Raw genomic sequence first — 24,172 nt, 5'->3', positions numbered from 1 at the left:
GCCGTCTTTCGTGCTTGGCTCGCCTACCTTTGCTAACATGATGCTCATAGTGCAGAAGCTGCATTCAGTTACACTCGGATATCTGAGCTTCACTATGAAACATAATCATACATTTGATATTTAATTGAATTTTATTGTTTTAGCTTCGGGGTGGCCAGTCTGGTTTGGGGGGGCCCCCCAAGGCCACCCCGCTGGACACGCCACGGGGCTTAAATTACCACCAATCATACACTGTAGTGTGAAACTGCTTGAAACTATATTCCTCGTTCAGACTCACATGGTACATCAAATCCATAGAGCGAAGGTTTACATTAAAGAGACGGATGCAGTGCAGGAGGTCAGATACCCAGCCAAGCTTTCCACTCCTGAATATAATACGGGATTTAGTCCGTTAAAACAGCCATGCTGCTCCACATTTCGCCCTTCGTCCCCGTCCTCGTACTCCGCTTCACAACGACCGCTGGCAACCACAGCTGATGTCTGACTGATGGGAGGCACGACATGCAGGCCGCTGCTCTGGATGTGGTGGTTCTGAGGGACAAAGGTAGCGGACGAGCTTGTGCTAACTTGTGGTTCTGCCACCAGACTGTCGACTCTCAGCTCCTCCCACAGGTTACCTGCAAAAAAGGAACCACAGGTCATATTTTAGAGAGCAACACCAATCATTATTTAGCAGGGATGCTACACTCACACAACAGTTTGCTATTTTGTTATTTTTACAGTTAAAGCAGCCTGCAGAAATGCAGACTGATCTAAAGTTGTGTAAAAGATTATGATGGGCTTTGTCTACCAAGCAAGGAACTCAACTCTTCAGTGCTCTCTGGTGGGCAAACTATGCAACTAAGACACAGCTCCTAAATTCCCTTTTCTTTCCTATCAGCTTTTAAACCAGTTTGTCAGTATCAGTAATAAATATCTGCTGAAGCTTGCACAAGCAAATCTTGGTGCACTCATTTTCCCTCCGTATTGTCCCTGTCTTTCATACCTTGCAGCTGAAGGTCAGTCAGACTGGGGTTGAGCATGTCAATGTCATAAGTGGTGTCTCCCTCCAGCAGAAACTCCTGCATGGTGGTCCTGGGCTCAACACTGTAATCACACTGGAGAGCATTGTTATAAACAGGTGGTATCTTCCCAGCTACCGGTGAGTTGAGGCTTCCAGTGGATGATGGGATACCGGCTGCAGGCTGCTGTCCACAGGGTGAGAAGAGGGCGAATGAGTTGCTGGGGTGTGTGACAGCAGGGGGGAGGTAGAAGGGCTGCTGAGGCTGAAGGTGAGCATAATGTGACTGGCAAATGGGCTGGCATGCTGGGCGAAGCTCAGCTGGAGTACAAGTAAAAGCGGAGGGGTTGTAGACGGGGGTCGCTCTGGTTAATGTGCCTGATTTGGGGTTCGGTGGCACAGACCTGAGTCTTTCCGGTCTTTCTCCCAGTAGTCGATCAAGATCTTCTACAGGAAAAGTAAAACAAGCAAAATAAGTAGTAGAAAAGAATCTTCTGTATACCTTAATTTCTACTCTGCAATTTCTCAGGTTGGATACCTACGGGACTGACCTGGCTTTGCCATGCTCCTGCGAATAGTAACGGGGTCTTTCCGGCGCCACTTGTGCAGCTCCTCCTGCATTTTCTCCACCTTGGCTGGATTGAGCGCCCACAGGCAGCCTTTACGAGACGTGCTGCCATTCTTGTTCTCCACCTTCTCAAAGCACTTATTCAGGGACAGATTGTGCCGCACAGAGTTCTTCCATCCATCAGGAGCCGTCTGAACACAGGAAGAAAAAGATAAATGAAGAACATTTATGTTAAAAGTGAACCACTTGGCTGCCGGGACACCTCATTTTACTTTAAACAAACTGGACAAATTCTCCTGATGGCTCATGAATGTTATTATGATTCATTGTTTCGGGGAACACCCTATACAGAATTCCAAACAGAACATTTTTCCATAGTTTCCACAGTTTTTTTTTTCCACATCTTGAGTATGACTTTGAAAGAAACTCGACCTCACTTGCCTGATTGTCTTCCGCTGCATGTGTTACATTCTTGTTAAAATATCTTGAGAGCAACTATAAATTAATTGTGAACCATCTAATAAAATCAGGGTACTCAGTCCACCCTGCAGGGAATATTACAACACACAGTATATTAATATTGCCACCATCTGCTCTGCCAGTAAATGGTATCTGCATGCCATAACAAGTGTCCACTGAACTGCACATAAGTGATGTGTTGATTGAAGCATTTAGACGTATCTAGAAACAGCTTTTACAAAGTGAACCCAACTTTTCTTCAAATATCATTTCATCTGTCTCATGTATATTCGAGCCCTGCAGCATATGTTTAACTTTTTTTTTCATTCTTTTTTTTTTTTAGGCAGCTGTTTGGAAAACAGCCATCTATAAGCCATCTTTAATATGAATGGTAGCAAGTCTTTCAGCTCCCTCCAGAAGTTACTCTGAACCTATTGAACTGATTCATAGATGGCTGGAAAATGTAAAATATTTGTCGTTTGCAGGGTTCAAGTCCAACCCTGCAGCTGCCTCATTTATCAAAATTAATGAATAAAGGCATTCATTTTTAACATGATCACATCTGTCAACTGCTATACAAAAATTTATTATTTATATATCTCTGTTTTTACATCAGCTCTGACACAATGCGGCTTTAACCACTAAAAAAGTATAAAGGTATTTTATCCATCCATTTTCTTCCGCTTTATCCGGGGCCGGGTCGCAGGGGCAGCAGCCTAAGCAGAGAAGCCCAGACCTCCCTCTCCCCAGCCACTTCCTCCAGCTTATCCGGGGGAACACCAAGGCGTTCCCAGGCCAGCCGAGAGATATAATCTCTCCAGCGTGTCCTGGGTCTGCCCCGGGGCCTCCTTCCGGTGGGACATGCCCGGAACACCTCACCCAGGAGGCGCCTAGGAGGCATCCTTGTCAGATGCCCGAACCACCTCAGCTGGCTCCTTTAGATGTGGAGTATTTTATGAGCGTAACTAATCTAATCTAATCTGTTACTTAGAACTCCTCACCAAAAAAAGGATGCAATGCATTGATATGTATACCTCCCTCCAACAAAAAAGTGCATCACTGTTTTATTTGTAAATTAATACCGTGCGTGAGAACTGAGAGCAAATGATGTATAGCAGGGGTGTTAAACATAAGAAATGGGCCAGCAAAGTCCCCAATTCAGCCCACTGAACAGCTTTGGAAAGGAGGCATGGGTTTTCAGAAATGTTCCCAAGCCCATGAAGTGATTTCCATGGTTCCCAGAAAAAAATTGCAATATCAGTAAAACACTTAAAATCGCTTAATAATGAAAAATGCTCCATTTAAATATATGAGCTACTGTCTTACAACTATTTTCTGTTACGTTTGTTAACAATTGTATTTTTCTGTCCTTTACCCTGGAACAGCTGTTACAAAATTGCCCTTAAAAAACGTTTCTGAAGTACTGAAAGGTTTGTTTATTTAAACTACTATTAATTAATTAATCACTAAGGAAAATACGCTTGGTATAAACTGCACACATATCAATCAAGTTTTAATGGTAATCTATTATATTGAATCTTTTACACTTTAAATTCGCAAAAAGAAAAACCAAATCAGTTCGTTAATCAGCATTTTGGGCATAAAGATTTTTTTGAGTGTACACTCATGGTTCCACTTCGATTAAACACACAGAATAACATTTAGGAAGCCCATTACAATGAAGTCCCACATGTCAGTTCAGTGTCAAGAGACACTTGTATACTCAAGAACACAACAAAGAGCAAGGGAAGACTGGGACAGACACAGGAAGTTGAGACAGCTGTGAACACAGCAGCGACTAATCTGGAGTAAGGACTAGAGATGGCACGATACCACTTTTTTATGTCCGATACCGATATCATAAATTTGGATATCTGCCGATACCGATATGAATCTGATATAGTGTTTTTTAATCAACAACTTTTTTTTTTAATATCTTGCTGCATTTTGTATAAGTTCATACTCAAGTTTAAAACAACAACTACACTAAAGCTATTCTGTTATACCTGTATGCAAAAAAAAAAATTTCATAGTTCAGCAATACTGATCAATCTAATAAACTTAAACCTACACCATCCTCCCTATTCTGGTTTTTTAAAGAGTACTTAGCATAAATATTAAGCAACCTAACTAATAGGGTTCCAACTCCCAGCAACAACAAAAATAAATAAATAAAAAATAGGGAACCACCCCTCACGCTCCACCTCATGATGCTTAATCGACGTAATCAACCTTAATTTGATGCAGTGTGAAAAAAATGCACAGAAATCAATTATTTTTCAAGAAATATTAAATAGATTCAACATCTTTCTTCAACAAAATTGCAGACTGCACAGATGGTACCTTCCCAAAGGAAAAAGTACTATAGCTTACTAGGGTATATATATTAGACTTAATAGTTACTATATACAGTAATTGACTTCTATTCCTTTTACATCAAATTAAAACTTTGGGTGTCAGATAATTATTTATTAAAAGCTAGATATTTTAAATGAGAATAAGAAAGAAAAGTATGTCTTTGTGCCCCCTTTTCCCTGTTAATGCCCTATCGGCCCCCCTGGCTAAACTTTGCTAGATCCGCCCCTGCACAGTTACCAGCGTCAGCTATGTAGAAAAAGATCCTGGTGTAGAAAGTAATAATAAATAAATTCTAACAACAGCTGATCAAGCTTAAACGTGCTGCTGTTGTTCAGCCCCTGGTTTCCTCTTTCTGGCACGAAGTGGGCCAAAAACAAACAAGAGACACGGACTTGCGACAGAAAAGCCGATCAGCTGATCGTTAAGCAGTTTCATGATTGAAGTAGCAGCAAGAAGAGGCAGTCGCTCCATATATCGCTTGTTAAGCTTAACGCAGGAATGCTTTACAAACATTCAGAGATGGACTTACACACTTTTTTTACTTCTCTCGGGGATAACTTTGTCGGAGATGAAATGCCGGGTTGCTAGCGAAGCTCCACATGCTATCCAGACCACCGACAGGTCCCGCATGCCACAGCCGCTCTATCAGGTGATGCATACTGCTCCGACGTGCTAACGTTCTGAGGTGAGTTATGGCGTGTTGCAAGTTTTGTGAGGTGCTTTCGTGATATTTAATGGATCGGATTACATTTTTTATTTTTCTCCAATATCCGATCCAGTAATTTAGGTCAGTAATTTAGGTCAGTATCGGACCGATACCTATACGTAATATCGGATCGGTCCATCTCTAGTAAGGACACAGAGGAAGAAAAACTGAATGCAATGCGTATAGGAATAAGGGATTATCAAAATAAAACAGGAAGTAACAAACACTGAGACCAAAATTGAGACACATGAATTTGACACAGGGACTGGAAATAAACAAACATGGAAATATGACTGACTGAAGAGACAAACCATAGAGACTAGACAGACTACAACAGGAGCTCTTGATGACAAGACACAGAGACGAGATTAGAAACAGACTGGTCACGAAAGGGAGCTAATGTAACAAAACAAGAATCAGGAACTAGAAATAATAAACTATGATGCACTAGAAAATACAAAACTCAGGACTAACTAATACAAAGCTAAAACTTAAATCCAAGAAAGAGAATCAAAAGTCAAAAATAAACTCAAAGCACTGGGTCATAGTGACTATGTCACATGCTTTGTTTCTATATCACGTGTCTGTATGTTTACCCTTAAAACAAAAATGTCTTTAGCACACAAATGTCTCTTGAAAAGAAACCTTGGTCTCAGTGAGCCAACATGCTTAAGTAAAGTATTTAATAATAACGTTGTGGTACCTTGAAATATGGGAAGTGTTCAGTCATGAAGCTGTAGATCTCGCTGACTGGGAGACTTCCTGTTTTGCTGTTCTTCAGAGCCATGAAAATCAAAATGCTGCCACAATAAAGAATTTTATTTATAATTATATATTTTAAAAAGCTACCCTGCTTGTGATAGCACGGACAGTATTAAATATTAGTAAGTAAAAAAAGGTAGACAAAAGATTTAGCTTCAGACCTGTATGAGTAAATGGGCTTAGGAAAGATGGACTGTGTGGTGTCGTCCTGGTGTGACTGGCTGGAGAGACTATATTTTGAGGTGCTGGACTGGTCCTTGTTAGGATACAGTCTAGAAGAGACCTTTTGAGAACAGAGAAGAAATCATGATCTGACCACTGTGTTATAGTCCAATGTGCACACCATATCATAAATGCAAATATTAGATATTACTCGTGTCCTAAACGTCATGTCCTCTAAAGCATTTCTGAGTGCCTGAAGCAGGACACTCACCTGTTGTTGAGGACTTGCTGAGCTGTAGGATGGATAGCTCTGAGATAGAAAACAGGGAGGATCCACAGGTATGCCTGGTAGCTCTGGATATGAGTTCTGCAAATGTAAGTAAATGAAGGAAAAATGTTTGGAGAAGCTTTCAAGACAGTGTTTTTTGCTGTGATGTGGTGGATCTTTTTTTTTTTTTGGCCTGTCTATCTTCCTGTGTCAAATCAATCAGGCTGCTTTTGGCTGTACAAAACTTTATTAATATGGAAGGATAAAATGAGAGTATCATAAGGATAGAAACCTGAATGCTGCCATTGTACTGGTCCCAGGATGGTGGCATATCGCTGCTGTGCGAATGACTGCCAGGACTGCACACCTCATGCAGACTGCTAAAGGAAGAAGAGCACTGTTGTAGGCACTCTGTCACTGCTCCGTCACTGAACTGTCGCTGATACGGGTGGAAACGGTCAGCGTCCAGGTCCCCTCGCCCTGACCGTGAACTGATCATTCCATCAGCGCTGTGCCTCCTGCTCACTGCTGCAGTTCTCAGACTCAAGGTGTTGCTCTTTTCCTGGGTGAAGCAGCTGCCTTCTTTGGTCTGTGGTGTGAAAACCATCATCACAGTGATTTGACACAGGCTGGATTTACTTGGAAATACAAATATGCTAACTGCTGCAAAACAGGTGGCACCCATCTCTCCACTTTAATTTTAAACAAAGAATTCAATAACAGTTTTTCCAGGGAATCCCCTAAGGTAAACAGAGAAGTGTGCCATCTTTATTTATTACTATTCTTATTTATTTTATTGTTATTTAGAGTGTGGCCACAAAATAAAATGTGTCAGAAGTCTTTTTGAAGGATTTAAGACGGGTTTATTTATCCTGACAGTAGTTTAAGTTCTATTTAATAAGCATTAAAGTGGCATAAGTTGTATCTGTCTGCAAGTGGGTAGCTGTACAATCCCCGCCCTCATATACTTTGTTCTTGTTATTTTTGAAAAACTCACTCAGTTTAATTCAGAAACACTACACAGAAATGCAGATAGCAGCTAGATGTGACTCAAAGCAGATTCAGAACTGGTTTATTTGCAGTGTTACATTAAAAAAAAAAAAAGAAGGTCATTTTGGGTTAAAATAGCAATGCCAGAGGCGGCTGCCTCTGTTTCTACCATCTGTTGATGTGAGGCTCCAAAGGGTTCACAGGTGTGTAGACTCACCTGAGGGGGTGATGTTTGATGATGAGATTTGCTGCTCGGGGAAAATGTCAGTGACTGTAACATCCTGCACCAAAACCTGCTGCTGTGAAGACATTTGTGAAAACAAGCTAAATGAGAAACGTTTGGGTTGTTGTCAGGGGCTTTAGTCAAATTGAACGTTAAAAAAAGCTGTGAAAGTAATTTAGTAAAAACTTAAATGCTGCTGGACCAAAATAAGACAACGAGACTGACTCTGGTGTCATTTTTGTATGCTAAATATAATGATGTTGTATCTGGCAGCTGCTTAGCTTATCTTAGTTTAAGCTAGCAGTGCACAGCTTAAAGACTGCACTGCTTGCTAGGATGTGACAAAATTGGCAAAAGCTGTGCAGTTAAAGCTCACATTTGTTTATATTTTGCTAGGAAAATAGGAAATTGATGCAGTGCAACGCAAAAGCATCTTTAACGCAGCCTTAGGCAAGCTTTCTTGTAATTTCTTCAATTAGTCTTTAAGACATTTAAAGCTCTTCTTTGGATCTTGGCTGCATTTTGTCCTGTTCTCTGTCAAGATTAGTCCACACTGTCGATAATGTTGATCTTTGGGGAGGCCAATCCAAGGCTCATAGTGTTCCACTGTGTTTTAAAGATGGCTGTAGACCAGGGGTCTCCAACTCCAGTCCTCAAGATACAGGGGGTGTCCAAATTCATAGGCTGCACCCTCCTGATGCCGCGTTTGTAGGCCGATTACGTCACAGCGACGCGACAAATGCTGTCCAAATGCATTTAATGTTTTTGTTTGGCTTTTTTCAGTGTTTTATTAGTTCGTGAGTAAATCGGTTTGGCTGAGATTAAAGTTATAGTTTTCACACAGCTGAATAAACGTCAAAAAGAAAACTGATTAAACAGAAGTGTGAGATGATCAAGCATTTACGCCAGTGTCCTGTTATATTTTACATAGCAAGGAGCAGGTGGCTGAATTTATTAAACTCCATCGAGACAGCCATCTATACTCCAACACAGCTGAATTAAATAGCTGAATTACCTCTTCAACTTGCCATCAAGTTTGGCAAAGGATTGGTAACAAGCCATTAATTTGATTCCGATGTGTTGGAACAAGGATGCATCTAAACGCTGCAGGACAGTAGCTCTCAAGGACTGGACTTCTACAGATACTCACCGTGTACCTCTCTTTTGACATTCATAATGGATTTGTATACATCAATTAATAATATCTGTTGACACTGATTTTCAGTCCAGTTGTCCAGCTTTTTCCATTCTTCTCCCTGTTTCCCATCTTTTAAGAATTGTTTCTCGACAGCCATCCTTTCACTGAGAACATTTCCAATGACACTTGAGTAAACAGAACTGAAGAGCCAACTACATGTCTGAGGTAGTTGGTAAATTTTCATACATTTAAATGACATGATACTGATACTGTTCATCTGCTATAGAGTTTTCTAGGCCTGTGAATTCTCCTTTTCCCCCCTACCGATCCGGTTTCCTAAGTCTTTTAAAGACACACTGAACACTATACTGAGAAATGCCAAGTTTTCAGCTACTGTAATAACTCTTTTGGATCCACCTTGATGGTGCTAAAATAACATTTCATGTCTGTCAAACTGTATTATCTTTGGCATTTCTCATAGATAAAACTAAAGATTGAAAACAACAACAATCAACTACTTGGAACAACAGGTTATAAGTAACAAATTGCCTAAACATGCGATTTAAAATCAGTTCTTTGCTAAGTTGTCTGTTATGTTTTGACACAACACTGGTTTATTCCTTGGGGTGGGTGCCCCTTTTGACCTCAAATGATTCACATTGTTAAATGGCTTAACAAACAAACTAAACATTCCTCTGAAAATGACCGGGTACAAGGACAGGGCTAAATTAAGTGAAAAAGCAGCCAATGTCCAAAGATAAAACCAATTGTTCAACTACTACTAAAAAATCTGGCTTAAAGAAATGAGGGGGTGGCTCAAGACTTTTGCACAGGACTGTAATTTGAAGTTGTTGTTTTACATTGGGTTTTGTGTTTTACCTGTGTCCAGTATCATGCTAAGCTAAGCTAAGCTAAGCGGCTGCTTACTGCACTCACTCAACTCTCTGCTAGAGACCAACACAATTCCCTTCATTCTGGAGTAAAACATGACAAGAAAACTCAAGTGGACGGTGGTGAAATCTGATTCATATTGCTGTTGCCACATAAGAGGAATCAACTCTGACATGTTTGGGGAAAGCACTTCTGTTCACTGATCCTTTGTGATAATATCGTGTGAGTCATTTCTCTACTGTAAATCTGACAGCACGAATGCAGGCGTGGGAACAGCTGAGTTCATTTTCACCACCAGAGCATTAAAACTCCAAAATGCTGGTGGACGTATGTGGGTCAGGAGGGTTATCTGAAAGTGTTATGTGATCCCATCAGAGGTGTGAGACACGTGGCCCTGGTTCCAGTAAAGGTAACCTCAGCCTCCACATAAACCAAGCTCATTAAAACTGCCAACAAACCGTGGCGCTGGGTCACGTAAAGTAAAGTAATGCTGAGGCGGACAAAGTGCCTCTCTTAGAAAGTTTGTGTGTGGAAAAGAGAGAAGTAGCAATCGTAGCTCTTTCTGTTCACATCAAAGGAGGCTAAAGTGTCGAGGTGAAAGCTGAGAGATTGACGTTTTCATCACTGTGGCAACAAATCCTCTCATCTGCTTGACAGACACTGTCACCAGCTAGAACGGATGCACTTTTAGTAAGAAAAGAAGGAGCTGTAGCGGTGGCCATAATGTGTGTGTATGTGTGCTTATCTGTGTTTCCATAAATCAATACCTAAAAGTTGTGTAGTTTTTAAAAACTGCATCTATCTTAAAAAGAGAGGTTGTTCCTCTATCTCTTTGCTCATTTTGCACAAAAAAAAACAAAAAAAGTTTTGTAATGTTACAAAGATCAGTGTTCATGATTTCCATTTTATTTAAACATGAAAGTATACATGTATTAGGGCGGTTGAGAGGCTCCTACACTTGACATGACACTACCAAGACTTTGATGTGAAATTTACCCAAAATGAAAAAACGCATACCTGTTCAGTCTTAAAAATCTTTCTCATATATGAAAAGGATTTTTTATTTTGTCCATGCTTTTTATGGTACTTTTGGATGACTATTAATGCACAAGAGACAGAAATTTAAGTGACTAATCTTGTGTAAGTATTAAATCTGTAAATAGGTCAGCTGTGAGGATTCATCAGCAAGTCAGGATAAAATTGTGCGCTAATAGTTTCAAGGAGCTTCATGACTCTCATGTCTGCTATTTTATTCTATTCCTTTCTATTTCTTAGGCTTTCTAAATGTTCCAACTCACATTCCCTTTTAACAATCAGCAATCTAGTGAGTTTTCTATTTTATTTTAGAAAATAATTCTTTAAACTTAACAGAGCATGTGATACTTGTAATACTCTACATGAACAAATAATGTATTGCATGTATGCATTTCCATTTTTGACACTTTCCTGGATTTTACACAGTTAGCCTCTTTTAACTAGCATTTAACTGTAAACCAGGCTTTTAACTACTGAGATAGTTTGTGTCATTTATTGTTAGATTATGACCACTTGGCTTCTTATGTTTAATACATAGAGGCAGAATAGTCCAAATTAAACACAAGATCAGAGTTTTGTGCTAAGAGTGAATGCTGCAACCCTTTGATCTTCAGTTCGGGGTTATTTGTTATGTAAATTATTCAAGCTAAATAATCTTGTTTTAAATTATTGGAAATTATTTTTTTATGGGTGTAGATTTTACCACAAAGTGTCACAATTTCTGTGGTTGCATCTACACATAAGTTTTAATCATGATATAGAAAATATTGTATAATATACTTTTTGACCTCTGCAAGCAGCAGTAGATGTAGGATGGTGGATGTTATGCATGAAAAAATTCAATTTGTGTACTTTTTAATGTGAATATTAAAATGGGTTTTGTTGTGCTATTATTTTGTTATATTTGATAAATTCAGTCAGGTGGTTCGGTTTGTATGTGCTTCAGTGGAACTGGACAAAGATGATGAAATTTTATGAGCATTTAACATCTATTCTTTATCATTATATGAGTCTTGCAATTGCAATTATTTTTAATGTACTGTGAAACAATAAGAATGAAAGTGACCATTTTATTCTATTAATTCTATTTGATAATATCAACAGTATTGTTTCTCCTCCAACTCAGCATGCTGTGTTACTTTCTGACGAAGATTGTAGCACTTTCCTCAATTACTTTGTAAATAAGGTGATGGACTTGAGATCCAAAATCTCCTCGAGTGCCTCCCCCTATGAAGATGCCCCTTGTTGTCCCGGGTCATTTACTTCTTTTTCTCCAATCACACTCAATGACTTAATTGCAGTAATATATGCTATACAAAACGCAGCAGCCTCGCTCTAACAAGCGAGCTCACATCACTCCTATTTTATGTTCTTTACATTGGCTCCCAATAGATTTTAGAATTTGTTTTAAAATTATTGTTTTAACGTACAGAGCACTAAATGGCCAAGCCCCAGATTATTTATCCAAGCTTCTCACAAAATACACTACTGCTCGCCGTCTCCACTCACAGACTCAGAGTTTGTTGGTTGCTCCCAGAACACGTCTGAAGATGAAAGGGGACAGAGCCTTTCAGTCTGTGGCACCAAGGCTGTGGAACAGTCTGCCTCTACAACTACGTTTGGTTGACTCTGTGGAATCCTTTAAAAAACAGTTAAAAACTTTACTGTTTAAACAAGCTTTCTGTTGACCAATGCTTTTCATATTTTTAGATTTTTTAATTTACATTTAAACTCTATATTGTGTATATTGTGCATTTAGCTATTTATTGTCTATTTATTGTACTGTTTATTTTAATCTCTGTGTGCAGCGCTTTGTGACTACCTGTCTATGAAAAGCGCTTAATAAATAAACTTTACCCTTACCTTTATGCAATGCTAATGAAAACATTTTGACTTAAAGAACCTTCAACAGTAACATGTCAGATTCTGCCCTGCCCTATGGTGACAAATTGAGCTTATAATATGCAAATTCTTCTCTAATGATTGTGTCACAGAAAAAACACCGATGGCTGTCAGTGGAATGAATAATAAATAAATCACATGTGAAAGCTGACAAGCTGTGGACAAGATGCTGTAGCTGATTCAAATGTATGAATGTGCCCGCGGCACATTTCCAGCTACAGTGGCTTGCAAAAGTATTCAGCCCACTTGTACTTTCCCACATTTTGTCACATTAAAGCCACAAACATGAATCAATTTTATTGGAATTTCACGTGAAAGACCAACACAAAGTGGTGTACACGTGAGAAGTGGAACGAAAATCAGACATGATTCCAAACATTTTTTTTTATAAATAAATAACTGAAAAGTGGGGTGTGCGTAATTATTCAGCCCCCTTTGGTCTGAGTGCAGTCAGTTGCCCATAGACATTGCCTGATGAGTGCTAATGACTAAATAGAGTGCACCTGTGTGTAATCTAATGTCAGTACAAATACAGCTGCCCTGTGACGGCCTCAGAGGTTGTCTAAGAGAATATTGGGAGCAACAACACCATGAAGTCCAAAGAACACACCAGACACGTCAGGGATAAAGTTATTGAGAAATTTAAAGCAGGCTTAGGCTACAAAAAGATTTCCCAAGCCTTGAACATCTCACGGAGCACTGTTCAAGCGATCATTCAGAAATGGAAGGAGTATGGCACAACTGTAAACCTACCAAGACGAAGCCGTCCACCTAAACTCACAGGCCGAACAAGGAGAACGCTGATGAGAAATGCAGCCAAGAGGCCCATGGTGACTCTGGACGAGCTGCAGAGATCTACAGCTCAGGTGGGGGAATCTGTCCATAGGACAACTATTAGTCGTGCACTGCACAAAGTTGGCCTTTATGGAAGAGTGGCAAGAAGAAAGCCATTGTTAACAGAAAACCATAAGAAGTCCCGTTTGCAGTTTGCCACAAACTAGAAGGGGACACAGCAAACATGTGGAAGAAGGTGCTCTGGTCAGATGAGACCAAAATGGAACTTTTTGGCCAAAGTGCAAAACGCTATGTGTGGCTGAAAACTAATACTGCACATCACTCTGAACACACCATCCCCACTGTCAAATATGGTGGTGGCAGCATCATGCTCTGGGGGTGCTTCTCTTCAGCAGGGACAGGGAAGCTGGTCAGAGTTGATGGGAAGATGGATGGAGCCACATACAGGGCAATCTTGGAAGAAAACCTCTTGGAGTCTGCAAAAGACTTGAGACTGGGGCGGAGGTTCGCCTTCCAGCAGGACAACGACCCTAAACATAAAGCCATATCCATGTGTTAGAATGGCCCAGTCAAAGTCCAGATCTTAATCCAATCGAGAATCTGTGGCAAGATCTGAAAACTGCTGTTCACAAACGCTGTCCATCTAATCTGACTGAGCTGGAGCTGTTTTGCAAAGAATGGGCAAGAATTTCAGAAGATGATGGACTTATTTTAAATCACTTACACTGGCCAGCTATCACATTTAAAACATGGGCAGTTGTATTAACAATAAAACCCTATGATGGGAAACCTTAGGTTTTGGGATCCATATGGATGCTTCTTTGACACATAACCAATGATGTAGACAACAAGGACTAGCCATGCAGGTGCCACCCCTCAACCCACAGGATCCAAAGGGTCTGCTGCCAGTTTCACAGGATCATACAGGACACGCCCAGAAATTAATGTGGAAGATTTGGTATGTAGGTCAGTAGTATTTATTTTTGTGTTAGTAGAAGGCAGATAAATTTTCATTTGTGTCAAGTTGAATAATTATTCCCTCTAAACTCAGTGATTCAGCGTTTCAAGAACCCCCATCCCACTCTTCACATATTTCTCAGCCCATTATGAAATCCTAATATGCAAATCTCATGATCTGAGGCAGTGCCAGTAACCGCAAACAGCTAAATGACAGGTAAGCTGAAGACGAGATACCAATTGTCTGGCTAGCTGAGTTGTTTTTCAGTTACGTCTTCACAGACCGGATGCTTTTAAAGTTTGTGGTCTGGTGAGCAGGAAGTGGGTGGTACATTTATGGTTGTTGTATTGAATCAGTATCTGGCCTGAATTCATGTGGGATTTGACTGCTGCATAATGTGTCATTTGTATTTGCATTTCATGGGGGTGTGCAAATTAAGGTAATGTTCCAAGACAACCACATCTAGCTGGACTATTTACTGTTTTCATTTTAGTCAACTACTTTAAACCCTTAATTTGAGGATAGGGCATATGATCCCTCATTAGATCACATGTCAGTTGTTTTAATGGAAACAAATCTGGTGGCTGTCACTAAGGTATCAAGTAAAATGTGTTCATTTTCTCATGAATGCTTTTCTTGCTGCAGGCTGAAATTCTCTCTGGGTGATGTTGTGAGGATTACATAATGTATAGGGGTTCTTTTTAACTACTTGCTATCATGCAATTTGTTTGGAATAGATGCCTCCTTACGCCAACATTTTCTACAAAACACGAGGAAGCTTGATGCATATGTCAGCAGTCAACTGTCAGAATAAGCAAAGCTAAATTATTACTGTTTCTCCCCACAAGCTAAGTCTTACGCACACGATTGTGAAGGTGGGTAATTCACCTCGAAGTCTGTTGTTATTGGGGGGGGAAAAAAGAGCAGGCAGATCTGTTAATGGCCTGGATGATACCGATGACAGTTGTGTTGGCATGAGAACGTTGCCACTCAAAGTTCAGAGGTTAATGAGGATTCCTCTCCTGCACCCATGCCAGCAGCAATACTGCAGTGCTGCAACTTTGCCATTAATAGAAGGATAATAAACTAACTCACTCATGGTAAGCATAAAAATAACAATGTCAGAAAATATCAAAGAAAGCTTACAAAAATTTACCGCAACTATTCATTTCACTTTTATTTACATAGCGCCAAATCACAAGAACACTCTCCTATATTGTAAGGTAAAGATCCTACAATGATACAACAACTAGTAATTTAACTCACCTAGTTTTTGGATTCAGTGGCTGCTCTTTCTTGTCCCAGTTAGGTTCTCTCACTCAGCCCTCTAACCTCTGTTGACAGCTTAAGTCTATTTCTCCTGTGGACCTGTGCACCTCCCACTTCCTTATACCTGATAGTGAGGTACTTCGATTAGATTGACTGTTTAAATGTGTATGGAAATGGTTGATGGGTTGGTTTCAGATTTTGGCAGCTCGGAATATCATCCTCATGTTTTGTGTGTGTGTGTGTGGGGGGGGGGGTGTGTGTGGGGGTGTGTGGGGCACTCGTCCAAGCTAGCCCAGCAATAAGAAAGAAAAACCTGCTGGAACAGGTTTCAAAAGATCTACTTGGTGCAGTCACTGGCAGCTGGCAGCCCTCTCTTCCTCCTTCCATCAGTCTTTTCTCTGAATGTTTGGCTGTCTGTACGGGACATAAAATACAGCACCGCTCACAGCACAGAACGGGCATCTTGCCCTGCTTTCTGAGCTTGCCCATGGCAAAGGCTGCCTTCACTATGATCTGTTTTCATTTAACTATTGAGTGTTCAAACAAACATGTGCACAGGTGAATGCAGGCAACACCGTTTGTGCATTTGAAGCCTGCAAGAATACAAACGCGCCACTGCTGCTGTTGCTAGTGAACAGAAGCAGTCATTCTGGAAATGTTAGTTTCTGATGTAACCAGTAACAGTAAATGTCATACCTCGTGGACATATCCACCAGTTGTTTCTTACGGGCTGCAGAATCTGAAGTCAAACTGATCTTAGGACCACCAGGCAGCTCCCACGTACATTTTAAGATCCCTGATATTTTTAGGAACTAGTGTTTAAAAATCAGCTGTTAAGCTTGAAAAGAAACTGAGGTAGATATTTACCGAAGAATGTGAGAGAGGGAGTAAAGGTATGTCAATACAGGTAGATTCCTATCCTATCCTCCCAATGAACCAGGAACAACAGCAGCCTTAGCTCGTAGCTATACCTTGAACAAACCCTGTCCTCAATGAGAGGGTGAGGCCGAATGACAGAGAAAGACTGAGGATTAGTTACAGACTGAATAAACTCTTGTGTTACAATGCAAGGCCTCTGCAGAGTGAAGATGGTGCCCAAGGCCTTTTCTGCCAAAGATGAAGATCTTGAGGAGGGAGTAATGTGGGAACAGAATCTGGGGGGCTCTTTAGTCAAAGTCTCAATGTCTTCTGGAAAATAATTGCTCTGGTGCTGTTCTCAGTTGCAATATCATGTTTTCTAGAGCTGGAGCAACAAAACAATGCCTCTGACAGCAAGTCAGAGCACAGTTTGTACGGTTTTGAACTTGACATATCTTTAGAATTACATAACACGTAAGCCAGATCTAAAATCATGACAGGTGAGTGAATGTTTAGAGTGAATGTTGTTTTCTTTGAGGGCTTTTGCATATAATTTACTCTCTGCTATATGCAAATAAAAATCCTGCAGAAAAACAAATGCACACTAACTTGCACATCCAGTTTAGTTGTTTGATCAGGTCAGTGATCAGCCTCTAACCTACATTGTAAGCCATTATGAAAATGAATGGGTTAAACAATAAATTAAAAGGATGACATTTTCATGTCTGTTTCTTCTCTGACCGTCCCCTCCATGTCACCACAGACTCGCTAATAGCAGATATGGCAAAATGGTATGTACCTTAAATAGATAAATATCTCTGCTGACACGCTGTCGACGGGCATGTACTTGTTAAATTGCTTCCTGATCTTTATTTAGCAGCTGTCGGCTGGATTACTCCCTCATAAATTTTTTTTTAAACTTTCTTTTTTATCTTTTATCCGCAAAAACTAAAGTCATTCCTGGAAATTAAAAAAAGACCCCAAAATGATCAACATAAAAATGGAAATTTGCTAAACGTGTTAGCATTATTAGCCTGCTAACTTTGCTTTTCAGCTCAAAGCAGAGCTGTGCTGTAATATGTTAGCACACCACTCATATGCAGTACCTGCTTCATGACATACTTTACAATGTGAAACAGACGTCATGTTTGTGATTTGTTGGCTAATATTTGAATTTTGACCTGGTGTTGTTTTCTTGTTCTTTAAAGATATTCGTTTTATGTGTTGGTACCCAAAACATCACTAACAAATTCTACCATCATCACTAGTCCAGTCGACAGTTATCCATCCATTATGTTAATTTAACTAGTTTAGGGTCGTCTGAGTGTCTGGAGCCTATCCTAGCGCTCAATGGGCAAAAACTGGCATTCACCCTGGTTAACTAGCGGGTCTCTCATTGTGTTAGTTATTGATTAAAAGTCACGCATGTATATGTCTACCTTTCCGTTCAATAAAATTTTAATGGTGTTTAAAGCTGGAGTAATAAGACTAGGTACCAGCTAATAAATGAAGCAGTTTTTTTTTTGTTTTTTTTGGGGGGGGGGGGTTTATTTGGGGGTTTCTTTTGGGGGGGGGGTGTTTGGTTTCTTTTGGGGGGGGGGGGGGGTTGCAATGATTGGCTGATCTCATAAACCCTTATTTTACTCATATCAAATGTTTACACTGGGGAAATGTATCATTTTAAGAAAAATGCTCATTTATTTTGAAATCAATGGCAAAAACACATCTCAAAAAGTTTGGCCAGTTTAGTATTAAAGCTTTCAAGTTTTCCCAAAATATTTTGCTGCTGTGGTTCAGAGAAGACAGCAGCATTTCTGGATCACGTTTACATATCGACAGTCATTTCTGAACGTGTTCATGTGTCCATCAGGTGATTTCCATGACAGAATCATGTCGGTTTTTAATTCAGTGCGGTCCGAGGACCTGAAAATTACATAGATGTAATCTTCATCTTTATCCCTTGCACACAGATTTCTCCCGATTCCACTGAATCTTTTCATTTTATGATAATATTGGGCACTGTCTCTACAGACTGGTGAATCTCTGCCCATTTTTAATTGGGAGAAACTCTGCCTCTCTAAGATTGTTTTTAATACCAAACCATGTTACTGACCTGTTGCCAATATAACAAGTAGGTAAAAATGGTTTCTTTGTTCTTTTACAGGATTTTGTTGTCATCTCCCTTCTTTTGTGAGACATAATCCTGTCATCCAATTTAAAATGAGTTAATGTTTCTTAAAATGATCAATTTTTAACATGTTTGTTCTATTGTGAATAAAATATGAGCATCTGAGATTTGCCAATCACTGCATTCTGTTTTTATTTACACTGTATGCAGCGTTTGACGGCCCATCTTTTTCATTTTTTCTTTTTTTTTTTGTCTCTTCTTTGTATACATATGACAAAATGTAAACCTTTTTAAGAGGGATGGATTTCCTGTGGCCATCAGATCACATAAATTGTCAATCAAATATCACCTGAAGGCAAACATGCTTTTTTTTTTTAAACCAGCTGGTTAAATTAAACATTGATTTGTTTTGTTTTGCATGGCCTCAAACTGACAAATTGGGCATTTGACTCTTTATTCACAAACGATAAAGAGAGATAAGGAATGTTGGGGGAAAGTGGCTGAAACGTGAAAACCATAGTGTATCTACATGTGCTGAGAGTAATCCTTAAAGCTACAAGAACAATGTATACAGCTAAATCTAAGCAGAACTTTACCTGATAGCAGACCTCCTTTATTACAGTAAGCATGAAATATGTGTGATCATTAACAAATCAGGACTATTATAGGGTGGACCTTTAATGGTGTGGCTGCACGTGCTCTTCCCAAAGTGGACGTTATGACACCAGGCCATCGACTATATTTTCTTCCTCAGATCCACAGCTTAGCCATCCTGTTTAATTTAAGCATTTGAAGCTACACACGTGTCAGTACACAGTACACAGCACTTTATCGCACACAGGGGTGTGTGCGATAAAGTGAGAATAGAGCTGAAATTCCACATTAGAAATAATGATTTATGAATGGCCTTTAAAAACTCAGGAAAACATTCATTCAGAGTGCCTGAGGCAGCGAGCTTTATCACAGAGTACTTCACATTTATGGCTCAGTGTGCACTTAAATGAATTCAGTAATTACAGTTGGTATCCCAGGGATATTGAATAATAAAATGTGCAGCTGTTTCTCCAAATGACTGTTCTTGGTATCCCATTTGAAAGAAATTACCATTTCATGACCAGTTATTAAAAATCAGAGGTGCATTAAAGCAGTAAAGCTTTCCACTTGCATTTCAGATCATTATGCATCATATTGATTCTCTTCTCACTTATTATTACATGATCAGCTCCCAGAACACGTCTGAAGACGAAAGGGGACAGAGCCTTTCAGTCTGTGGCACCAAGGCTGTGGAACAGTCTGCCTCTACAACTACGTTTGGTTGACTCTGTGGAATCCTTTAAAAAACAGTTAAAAACTTTACTGTTTAAACAAGCTTTCTGTTGACCAATGCTTTTCATATTTTTAGATTTTTTAATTTACATTTAAACTCTATATTGTGTATATTGTGCATTTTGCTATTTATTGTCTATTTATTGTACTGTTTATTTTAATCTCTGTGTGCAGCGCTTTGTGACTACCTGTCTATGAAAAGCGCTTAATAAATAAACTTTACCCTTACCTTTATGCAATGCTAATGAAAACATTTTGACTTAAAGAACCTTCAACAGTCACATGTCAGATTCTGCCGTGCCCTATGGTGACAAATTGAGCTTATAATATGCAAATTCTTCTCTAATGATTGTGTCACAGAAAAAACACCGATGGCTGTCAGTGGAATGAATAATAAATAAATCACATGTGAAAGCTGACAAGCTGTGGACAAGACGCTATAGCTGATTCAAATGTATGAATGTGCCCGCGGCACATTTCCAGCTACAGTGGCTTGCAAAAGTATTCAGCCCACTTGTACTTTCCCACATTTTGTCACATTAAAGCCACAAACATGAATCAATTTTATTGGAATTTCACGTGAAAGACCAACACAAAGTGGTGTACACGTGAGAAGTGGAACGAAAATCAGACATGATTCCAAACATTTTTTTTTATAAATAAATAACTGAAAAGTGGGGTGTGCGTAATTATTCAGCCCCCTTTGGTCTGAGTGCAGTCAGTTGCCCATAGACATTGCCTGATGAGTGCTAATGACTAAATAGAGTGCACCTGTGTGTAATCTAATGTCAGTACAAATACAGCTGCCCTGTGACGGCCTCAGAGGTTGTCTAAGAGAATATTGGGAGCAACAACACCATGAAGTCCAAAGAACACACCAGACACGTCAGGGATAAAGTTATTGAGAAATTTAAAGCAGGCTTAGGCTACAAAAAGATTTCCCAAGCCTTGAACATCTCACGGAGCACTGTTCAAGCGATCATTCAGAAATGGAAGGAGTATGGCACAACTGTAAACCTACCAAGACGAAGCCGTCCACCTAAACTCACAGGCCGAACAAGGAGAACGCTGATGAGAAATGCAGCCAAGAGGCCCATGGTGACTCTGGACGAGCTGCAGAGATCTACAGCTCAGGTGGGGGAATCTGTCCATAGGACAACTATTAGTCGTGCACTGCACAAAGTTGGCCTTTATGGAAGAGTGGCAAGAAGAAAGCCATTGTTAACAGAAAACCATAAGAAGTCCCGTTTGCAGTTTGCCACAAACTAGAAGGGGACACAGCAAACATGTGGAAGAAGGTGCTCTGGTCAGATGAGACCAAAATGGAACTTTTTGGCCAAAGTGCAAAACGCTATGTGTGGCTGAAAACTAATACTGCACATCACTCTGAACACACCATCCCCACTGTCAAATATGGTGGTGGCAGCATCATGCTCTGGGGGTGCTTCTCTTCAGCAGGGACAGGGAAGCTGGTCAGAGTTGATGGGAAGATGGATGGAGCCACATACAGGGCAATCTTGGAAGAAAACCTCTTGGAGTCTGCAAAAGACTTGAGACTGGGGCGGAGGTTCGCCTTCCAGCAGGACAACGACCCTAAACATAAAGCCATATCCATGTGTTAGAATGGCCCAGTCAAAGTCCAGATCTTAATCCAATCGAGAATCTGTGGCAAGATCTGAAAACTGCTGTTCACAAACGCTGTCCATCTAATCTGACTGAGCTGGAGCTGTTTTGCAAAGAATGGGCAAGAATTTCAGAAGATGATGGACTTATTTTAAATCACTTACACTGGCCAGCTATCACATTTAAAACATGGGCAGTTGTATTAACAATAAAACCCTATGATGGGAAACCTTAGGTTTTGGGATCCATATGGATGCTTCTTTGACACATAACCAATGATGTAGACAACAAGGACTAGCCATGCAGGTGCCACCCCTCAACCCACAAGATCCAAAGGGTCCGCTGCCAGTTTCACAGGATCATACAGGACACGCCCAGAAATTAATGTGGAAGATTTAGTATGTAGGTCAGTAGTATTTATTTTTGTGTTAGTAGAAGGCAGATAAATTTTCATTTGTGTCAAGTTGAATAATTATTCCCTCTAAACTCAGTGATTCAGTGTTTCAAGAACCCCCATCCCACTCTTCACATATTTCTCAGCCCATTATGAAATCCTAATATGCAAATCTCATGATCTGAGGCAGTGCCAGTAACCGCAAACAGCTAAATGACAGGTAAGCTATTACATGATCAGTAGATTGAGTCTTGGGATAACCCAGCTGTACTGCAGCATTACAGGGCACAAAACACAACACTGGGATGTGAGTGGTGTAATAACCCCTCACATCCTATATAAAGGCATAAATGTTGAGTCTTACCTCTGATAGCTGACATCAGTTGGACCTTCTTGAACCTCCATAACTGTGAGAATCAAATCCCTGAGAGCGAGTGATAGATTTTCCTTTGTGTGATGCTGTCGTCCAGCCTTTACCAGGAGCATGGTCTGTAGATTAAATAAAAATCTTCTGGGCTTCATACCTGCTTACTCCTTTGACCCTTTGAGTTTTCTGCTTCCACCATTTTAAAGTCCTTTTTGCCCCATGCCTTCACATACAGCAGATATACGGCCCCCTGCCAAGAGGTTCAATGAAATGTTTTCAATCAGCGTCATATAATAGATTTTTCTGACCTTCAATCATTTTGAATTTCTCCCACTTGACCCCTTGAAAGGATTTGCCTCCTGTTCCCATGGCTCTCCTTAAATCAGCCGAGGGGTCAGTGGTCATAATCCTATAGATGGCAATGAGATTTGAGCCCATCATTAGATTTAAAAGTAACTACAACTCTTGGATCTGCAGTGTCGCTATTGTAAAGATGTGCTTTCTTTAAGTAAGTTAAATATTCTACCTTTGATCAAATAATCAAAAGTTTGATTATCACATTTCTGTGCACATGGTAGTGCACAGAAATCTAACCATACTGACAGAATTGCAGTTTCACATGTATGCTTAATACCAAAAACACAATTTGTACTGAGGTTGAACAGAGGAACAGCAATCCCCACGAAGCCATTTTTATGTAGATATCCTGTCAGTAGACCTAATGTGAACCATTATGTAAGATGTATAAAATGCAAACACAATAAAATATCCATCCATCTATTCATTCTGTTCTGCTCATCCAATTAAGGGTCAATAAAGTATCATTAAATCAAAATAAACTAAAACGATGCTGCTTGGGAATCAAGTGCAAAATCATATCGATGTTGTGGACATTGAAAGAGCCAATCTAAAATACAGCCAACATAACATTTCAAAAAGCATTTCAATATTGAGTGAATTAAGATATTTTACGGGCCACATTTTGCTCCATGTTCTCTATTTTTCACTGATTTCACCGTGCTTAAATTGGGGCTAACCCTAAAATCATTATCTATATTGCAAAAAAAGGGGGATTGTTCATAATATGAGTAATAAAGATTATACAAATCCCCTATATCTAAAATCAAAAACATTAAAATTAACAATCTACTTCATTTTCATATATATATCAACTATATCAAAACCATGTTTACCAGGTTAGGCAAATAACAAACTGAATGCAGTTTTATACCTGCACAACTAAAACTATTTTTTCTGCTCAGAAATACAAGTAAAGAACTGTTTGTTATTTACTTTGTAAGTTTGTAACCTGCTTGTTGTAAAACAGAAAATTTGAAAATTGATTGAGTGTTGTCACTCAGTAAGAGGCCTCAGTGGCTATCAGGCCACATGAAGGAGCTTTGATTAGAACTACAAAGACAGCTGCAAGCCTCGTTGTTGCAGTCCTGCAAAAGTAGGAGATGTTTTTCAAATAATTAGTACTGCTATTAGCCCAGCTTGGAAATACACTCAGCTGAAACGTGGCTATGTTCCCCGCGTTAGTGGTTATGATGGCTGTTATGACTCCAGCGGGATGATTGCTGCCTTCGCTCAAAGAAAACAAATTATGTCTAGTGCTTGACCCGAGACAATGCAATGTTTTGTTAACACCATCAGCTTTCTAATAAGATCGATGGCAATTTATCAAACCACGGAGGCACGTTCACATTGCATTTGCTGCTTAAGCATCCTGAGATCAGTTTCCATGGTAATATTCAGGATATTATGGCCATGCAATTAGATAATAAAGATCAGATATATGAGGATTAATATAAGCTGCTTATCAAAAAATTGGATATAATCTTTATCCAAAACCCTGTGTGCATATCAACATGCTCACTTATAGAGCTTTGTATGTAAATCTATACAAACATTAAAATACTATCACAGCCAAATGATGTGCATGGCCAGGCTGTAAAGCTTTTTGTTTTGCAATACATTTTTTTTAAGTCA

General features: G+C 39.7%; 2 protein-coding genes across 2 annotated transcripts in view; one reads left to right on the top strand and one right to left on the bottom strand.

Moving 5' to 3' along the window:
* Window positions 1-112: 112 nt before the first annotated feature.
* foxn1 (forkhead box N1) lies at window positions 113-22,360 on the bottom strand. Its single transcript, XM_082503457.1, has 10 exons — window positions 22,338-22,360; window positions 22,178-22,237; window positions 7,491-7,572; window positions 6,576-6,872; window positions 6,287-6,382; window positions 6,015-6,136; window positions 5,795-5,891; window positions 1,543-1,759; window positions 986-1,447; window positions 113-617 (listed from the first exon to the last, which is right to left on the bottom strand). The coding sequence occupies exons 2-10, from the start codon at window positions 22,216-22,218 to the stop codon at window positions 307-309; spliced, it is 1,725 nt and encodes a 574-aa protein (XP_082359583.1). The 5' UTR covers window positions 22,219-22,237; window positions 22,338-22,360; the 3' UTR covers window positions 113-306.
* The window catches only part of slc46a1 (solute carrier family 46 member 1), a 35,370-nt gene continuing 16,118 nt past the window's right edge, over window positions 4,921-24,172 (top strand). The window contains exon 1 of the mRNA XM_082503460.1: window positions 4,921-5,070. The gene's annotated coding sequence lies outside the window, so the exon portion shown is untranslated. The remainder of the gene's footprint in view (window positions 5,071-24,172) is intronic.

Source organism: Aulonocara stuartgranti (assembly GCF_965226115.1).
Source record: "Aulonocara stuartgranti genome assembly, chromosome: 14".
Taxonomy (NCBI): Eukaryota; Metazoa; Chordata; class Actinopteri; order Cichliformes; family Cichlidae; genus Aulonocara; species Aulonocara stuartgranti.
Note: the sequence above shows the minus strand (reverse complement) of the source record. Positions and strands in the feature narration are given on the sequence as shown.

What these genes read in the sequence shown, in the direction of transcription:
- foxn1 (XM_082503457.1), bottom strand. Translation starts at nt 22,218, where the DNA reads ATGGAGGTTCAAGAAGGTCCAACTGATGTCAGCTATCAGAG. An exon ending in AGTACAATGGCAGCATTCAG is followed by an intron (nt 6,383 to 6,575) that starts GTTTCTATCCTT and finishes TTACATTTGCAG; the next exon opens with AACTCATATCCAGAGCTACC. An exon ending in AAGCCCATTTACTCATACAG is followed by an intron (nt 5,892 to 6,014) that starts GTCTGAAGCTAA and finishes TTATTGTGGCAG; the next exon opens with CATTTTGATTTTCATGGCTC.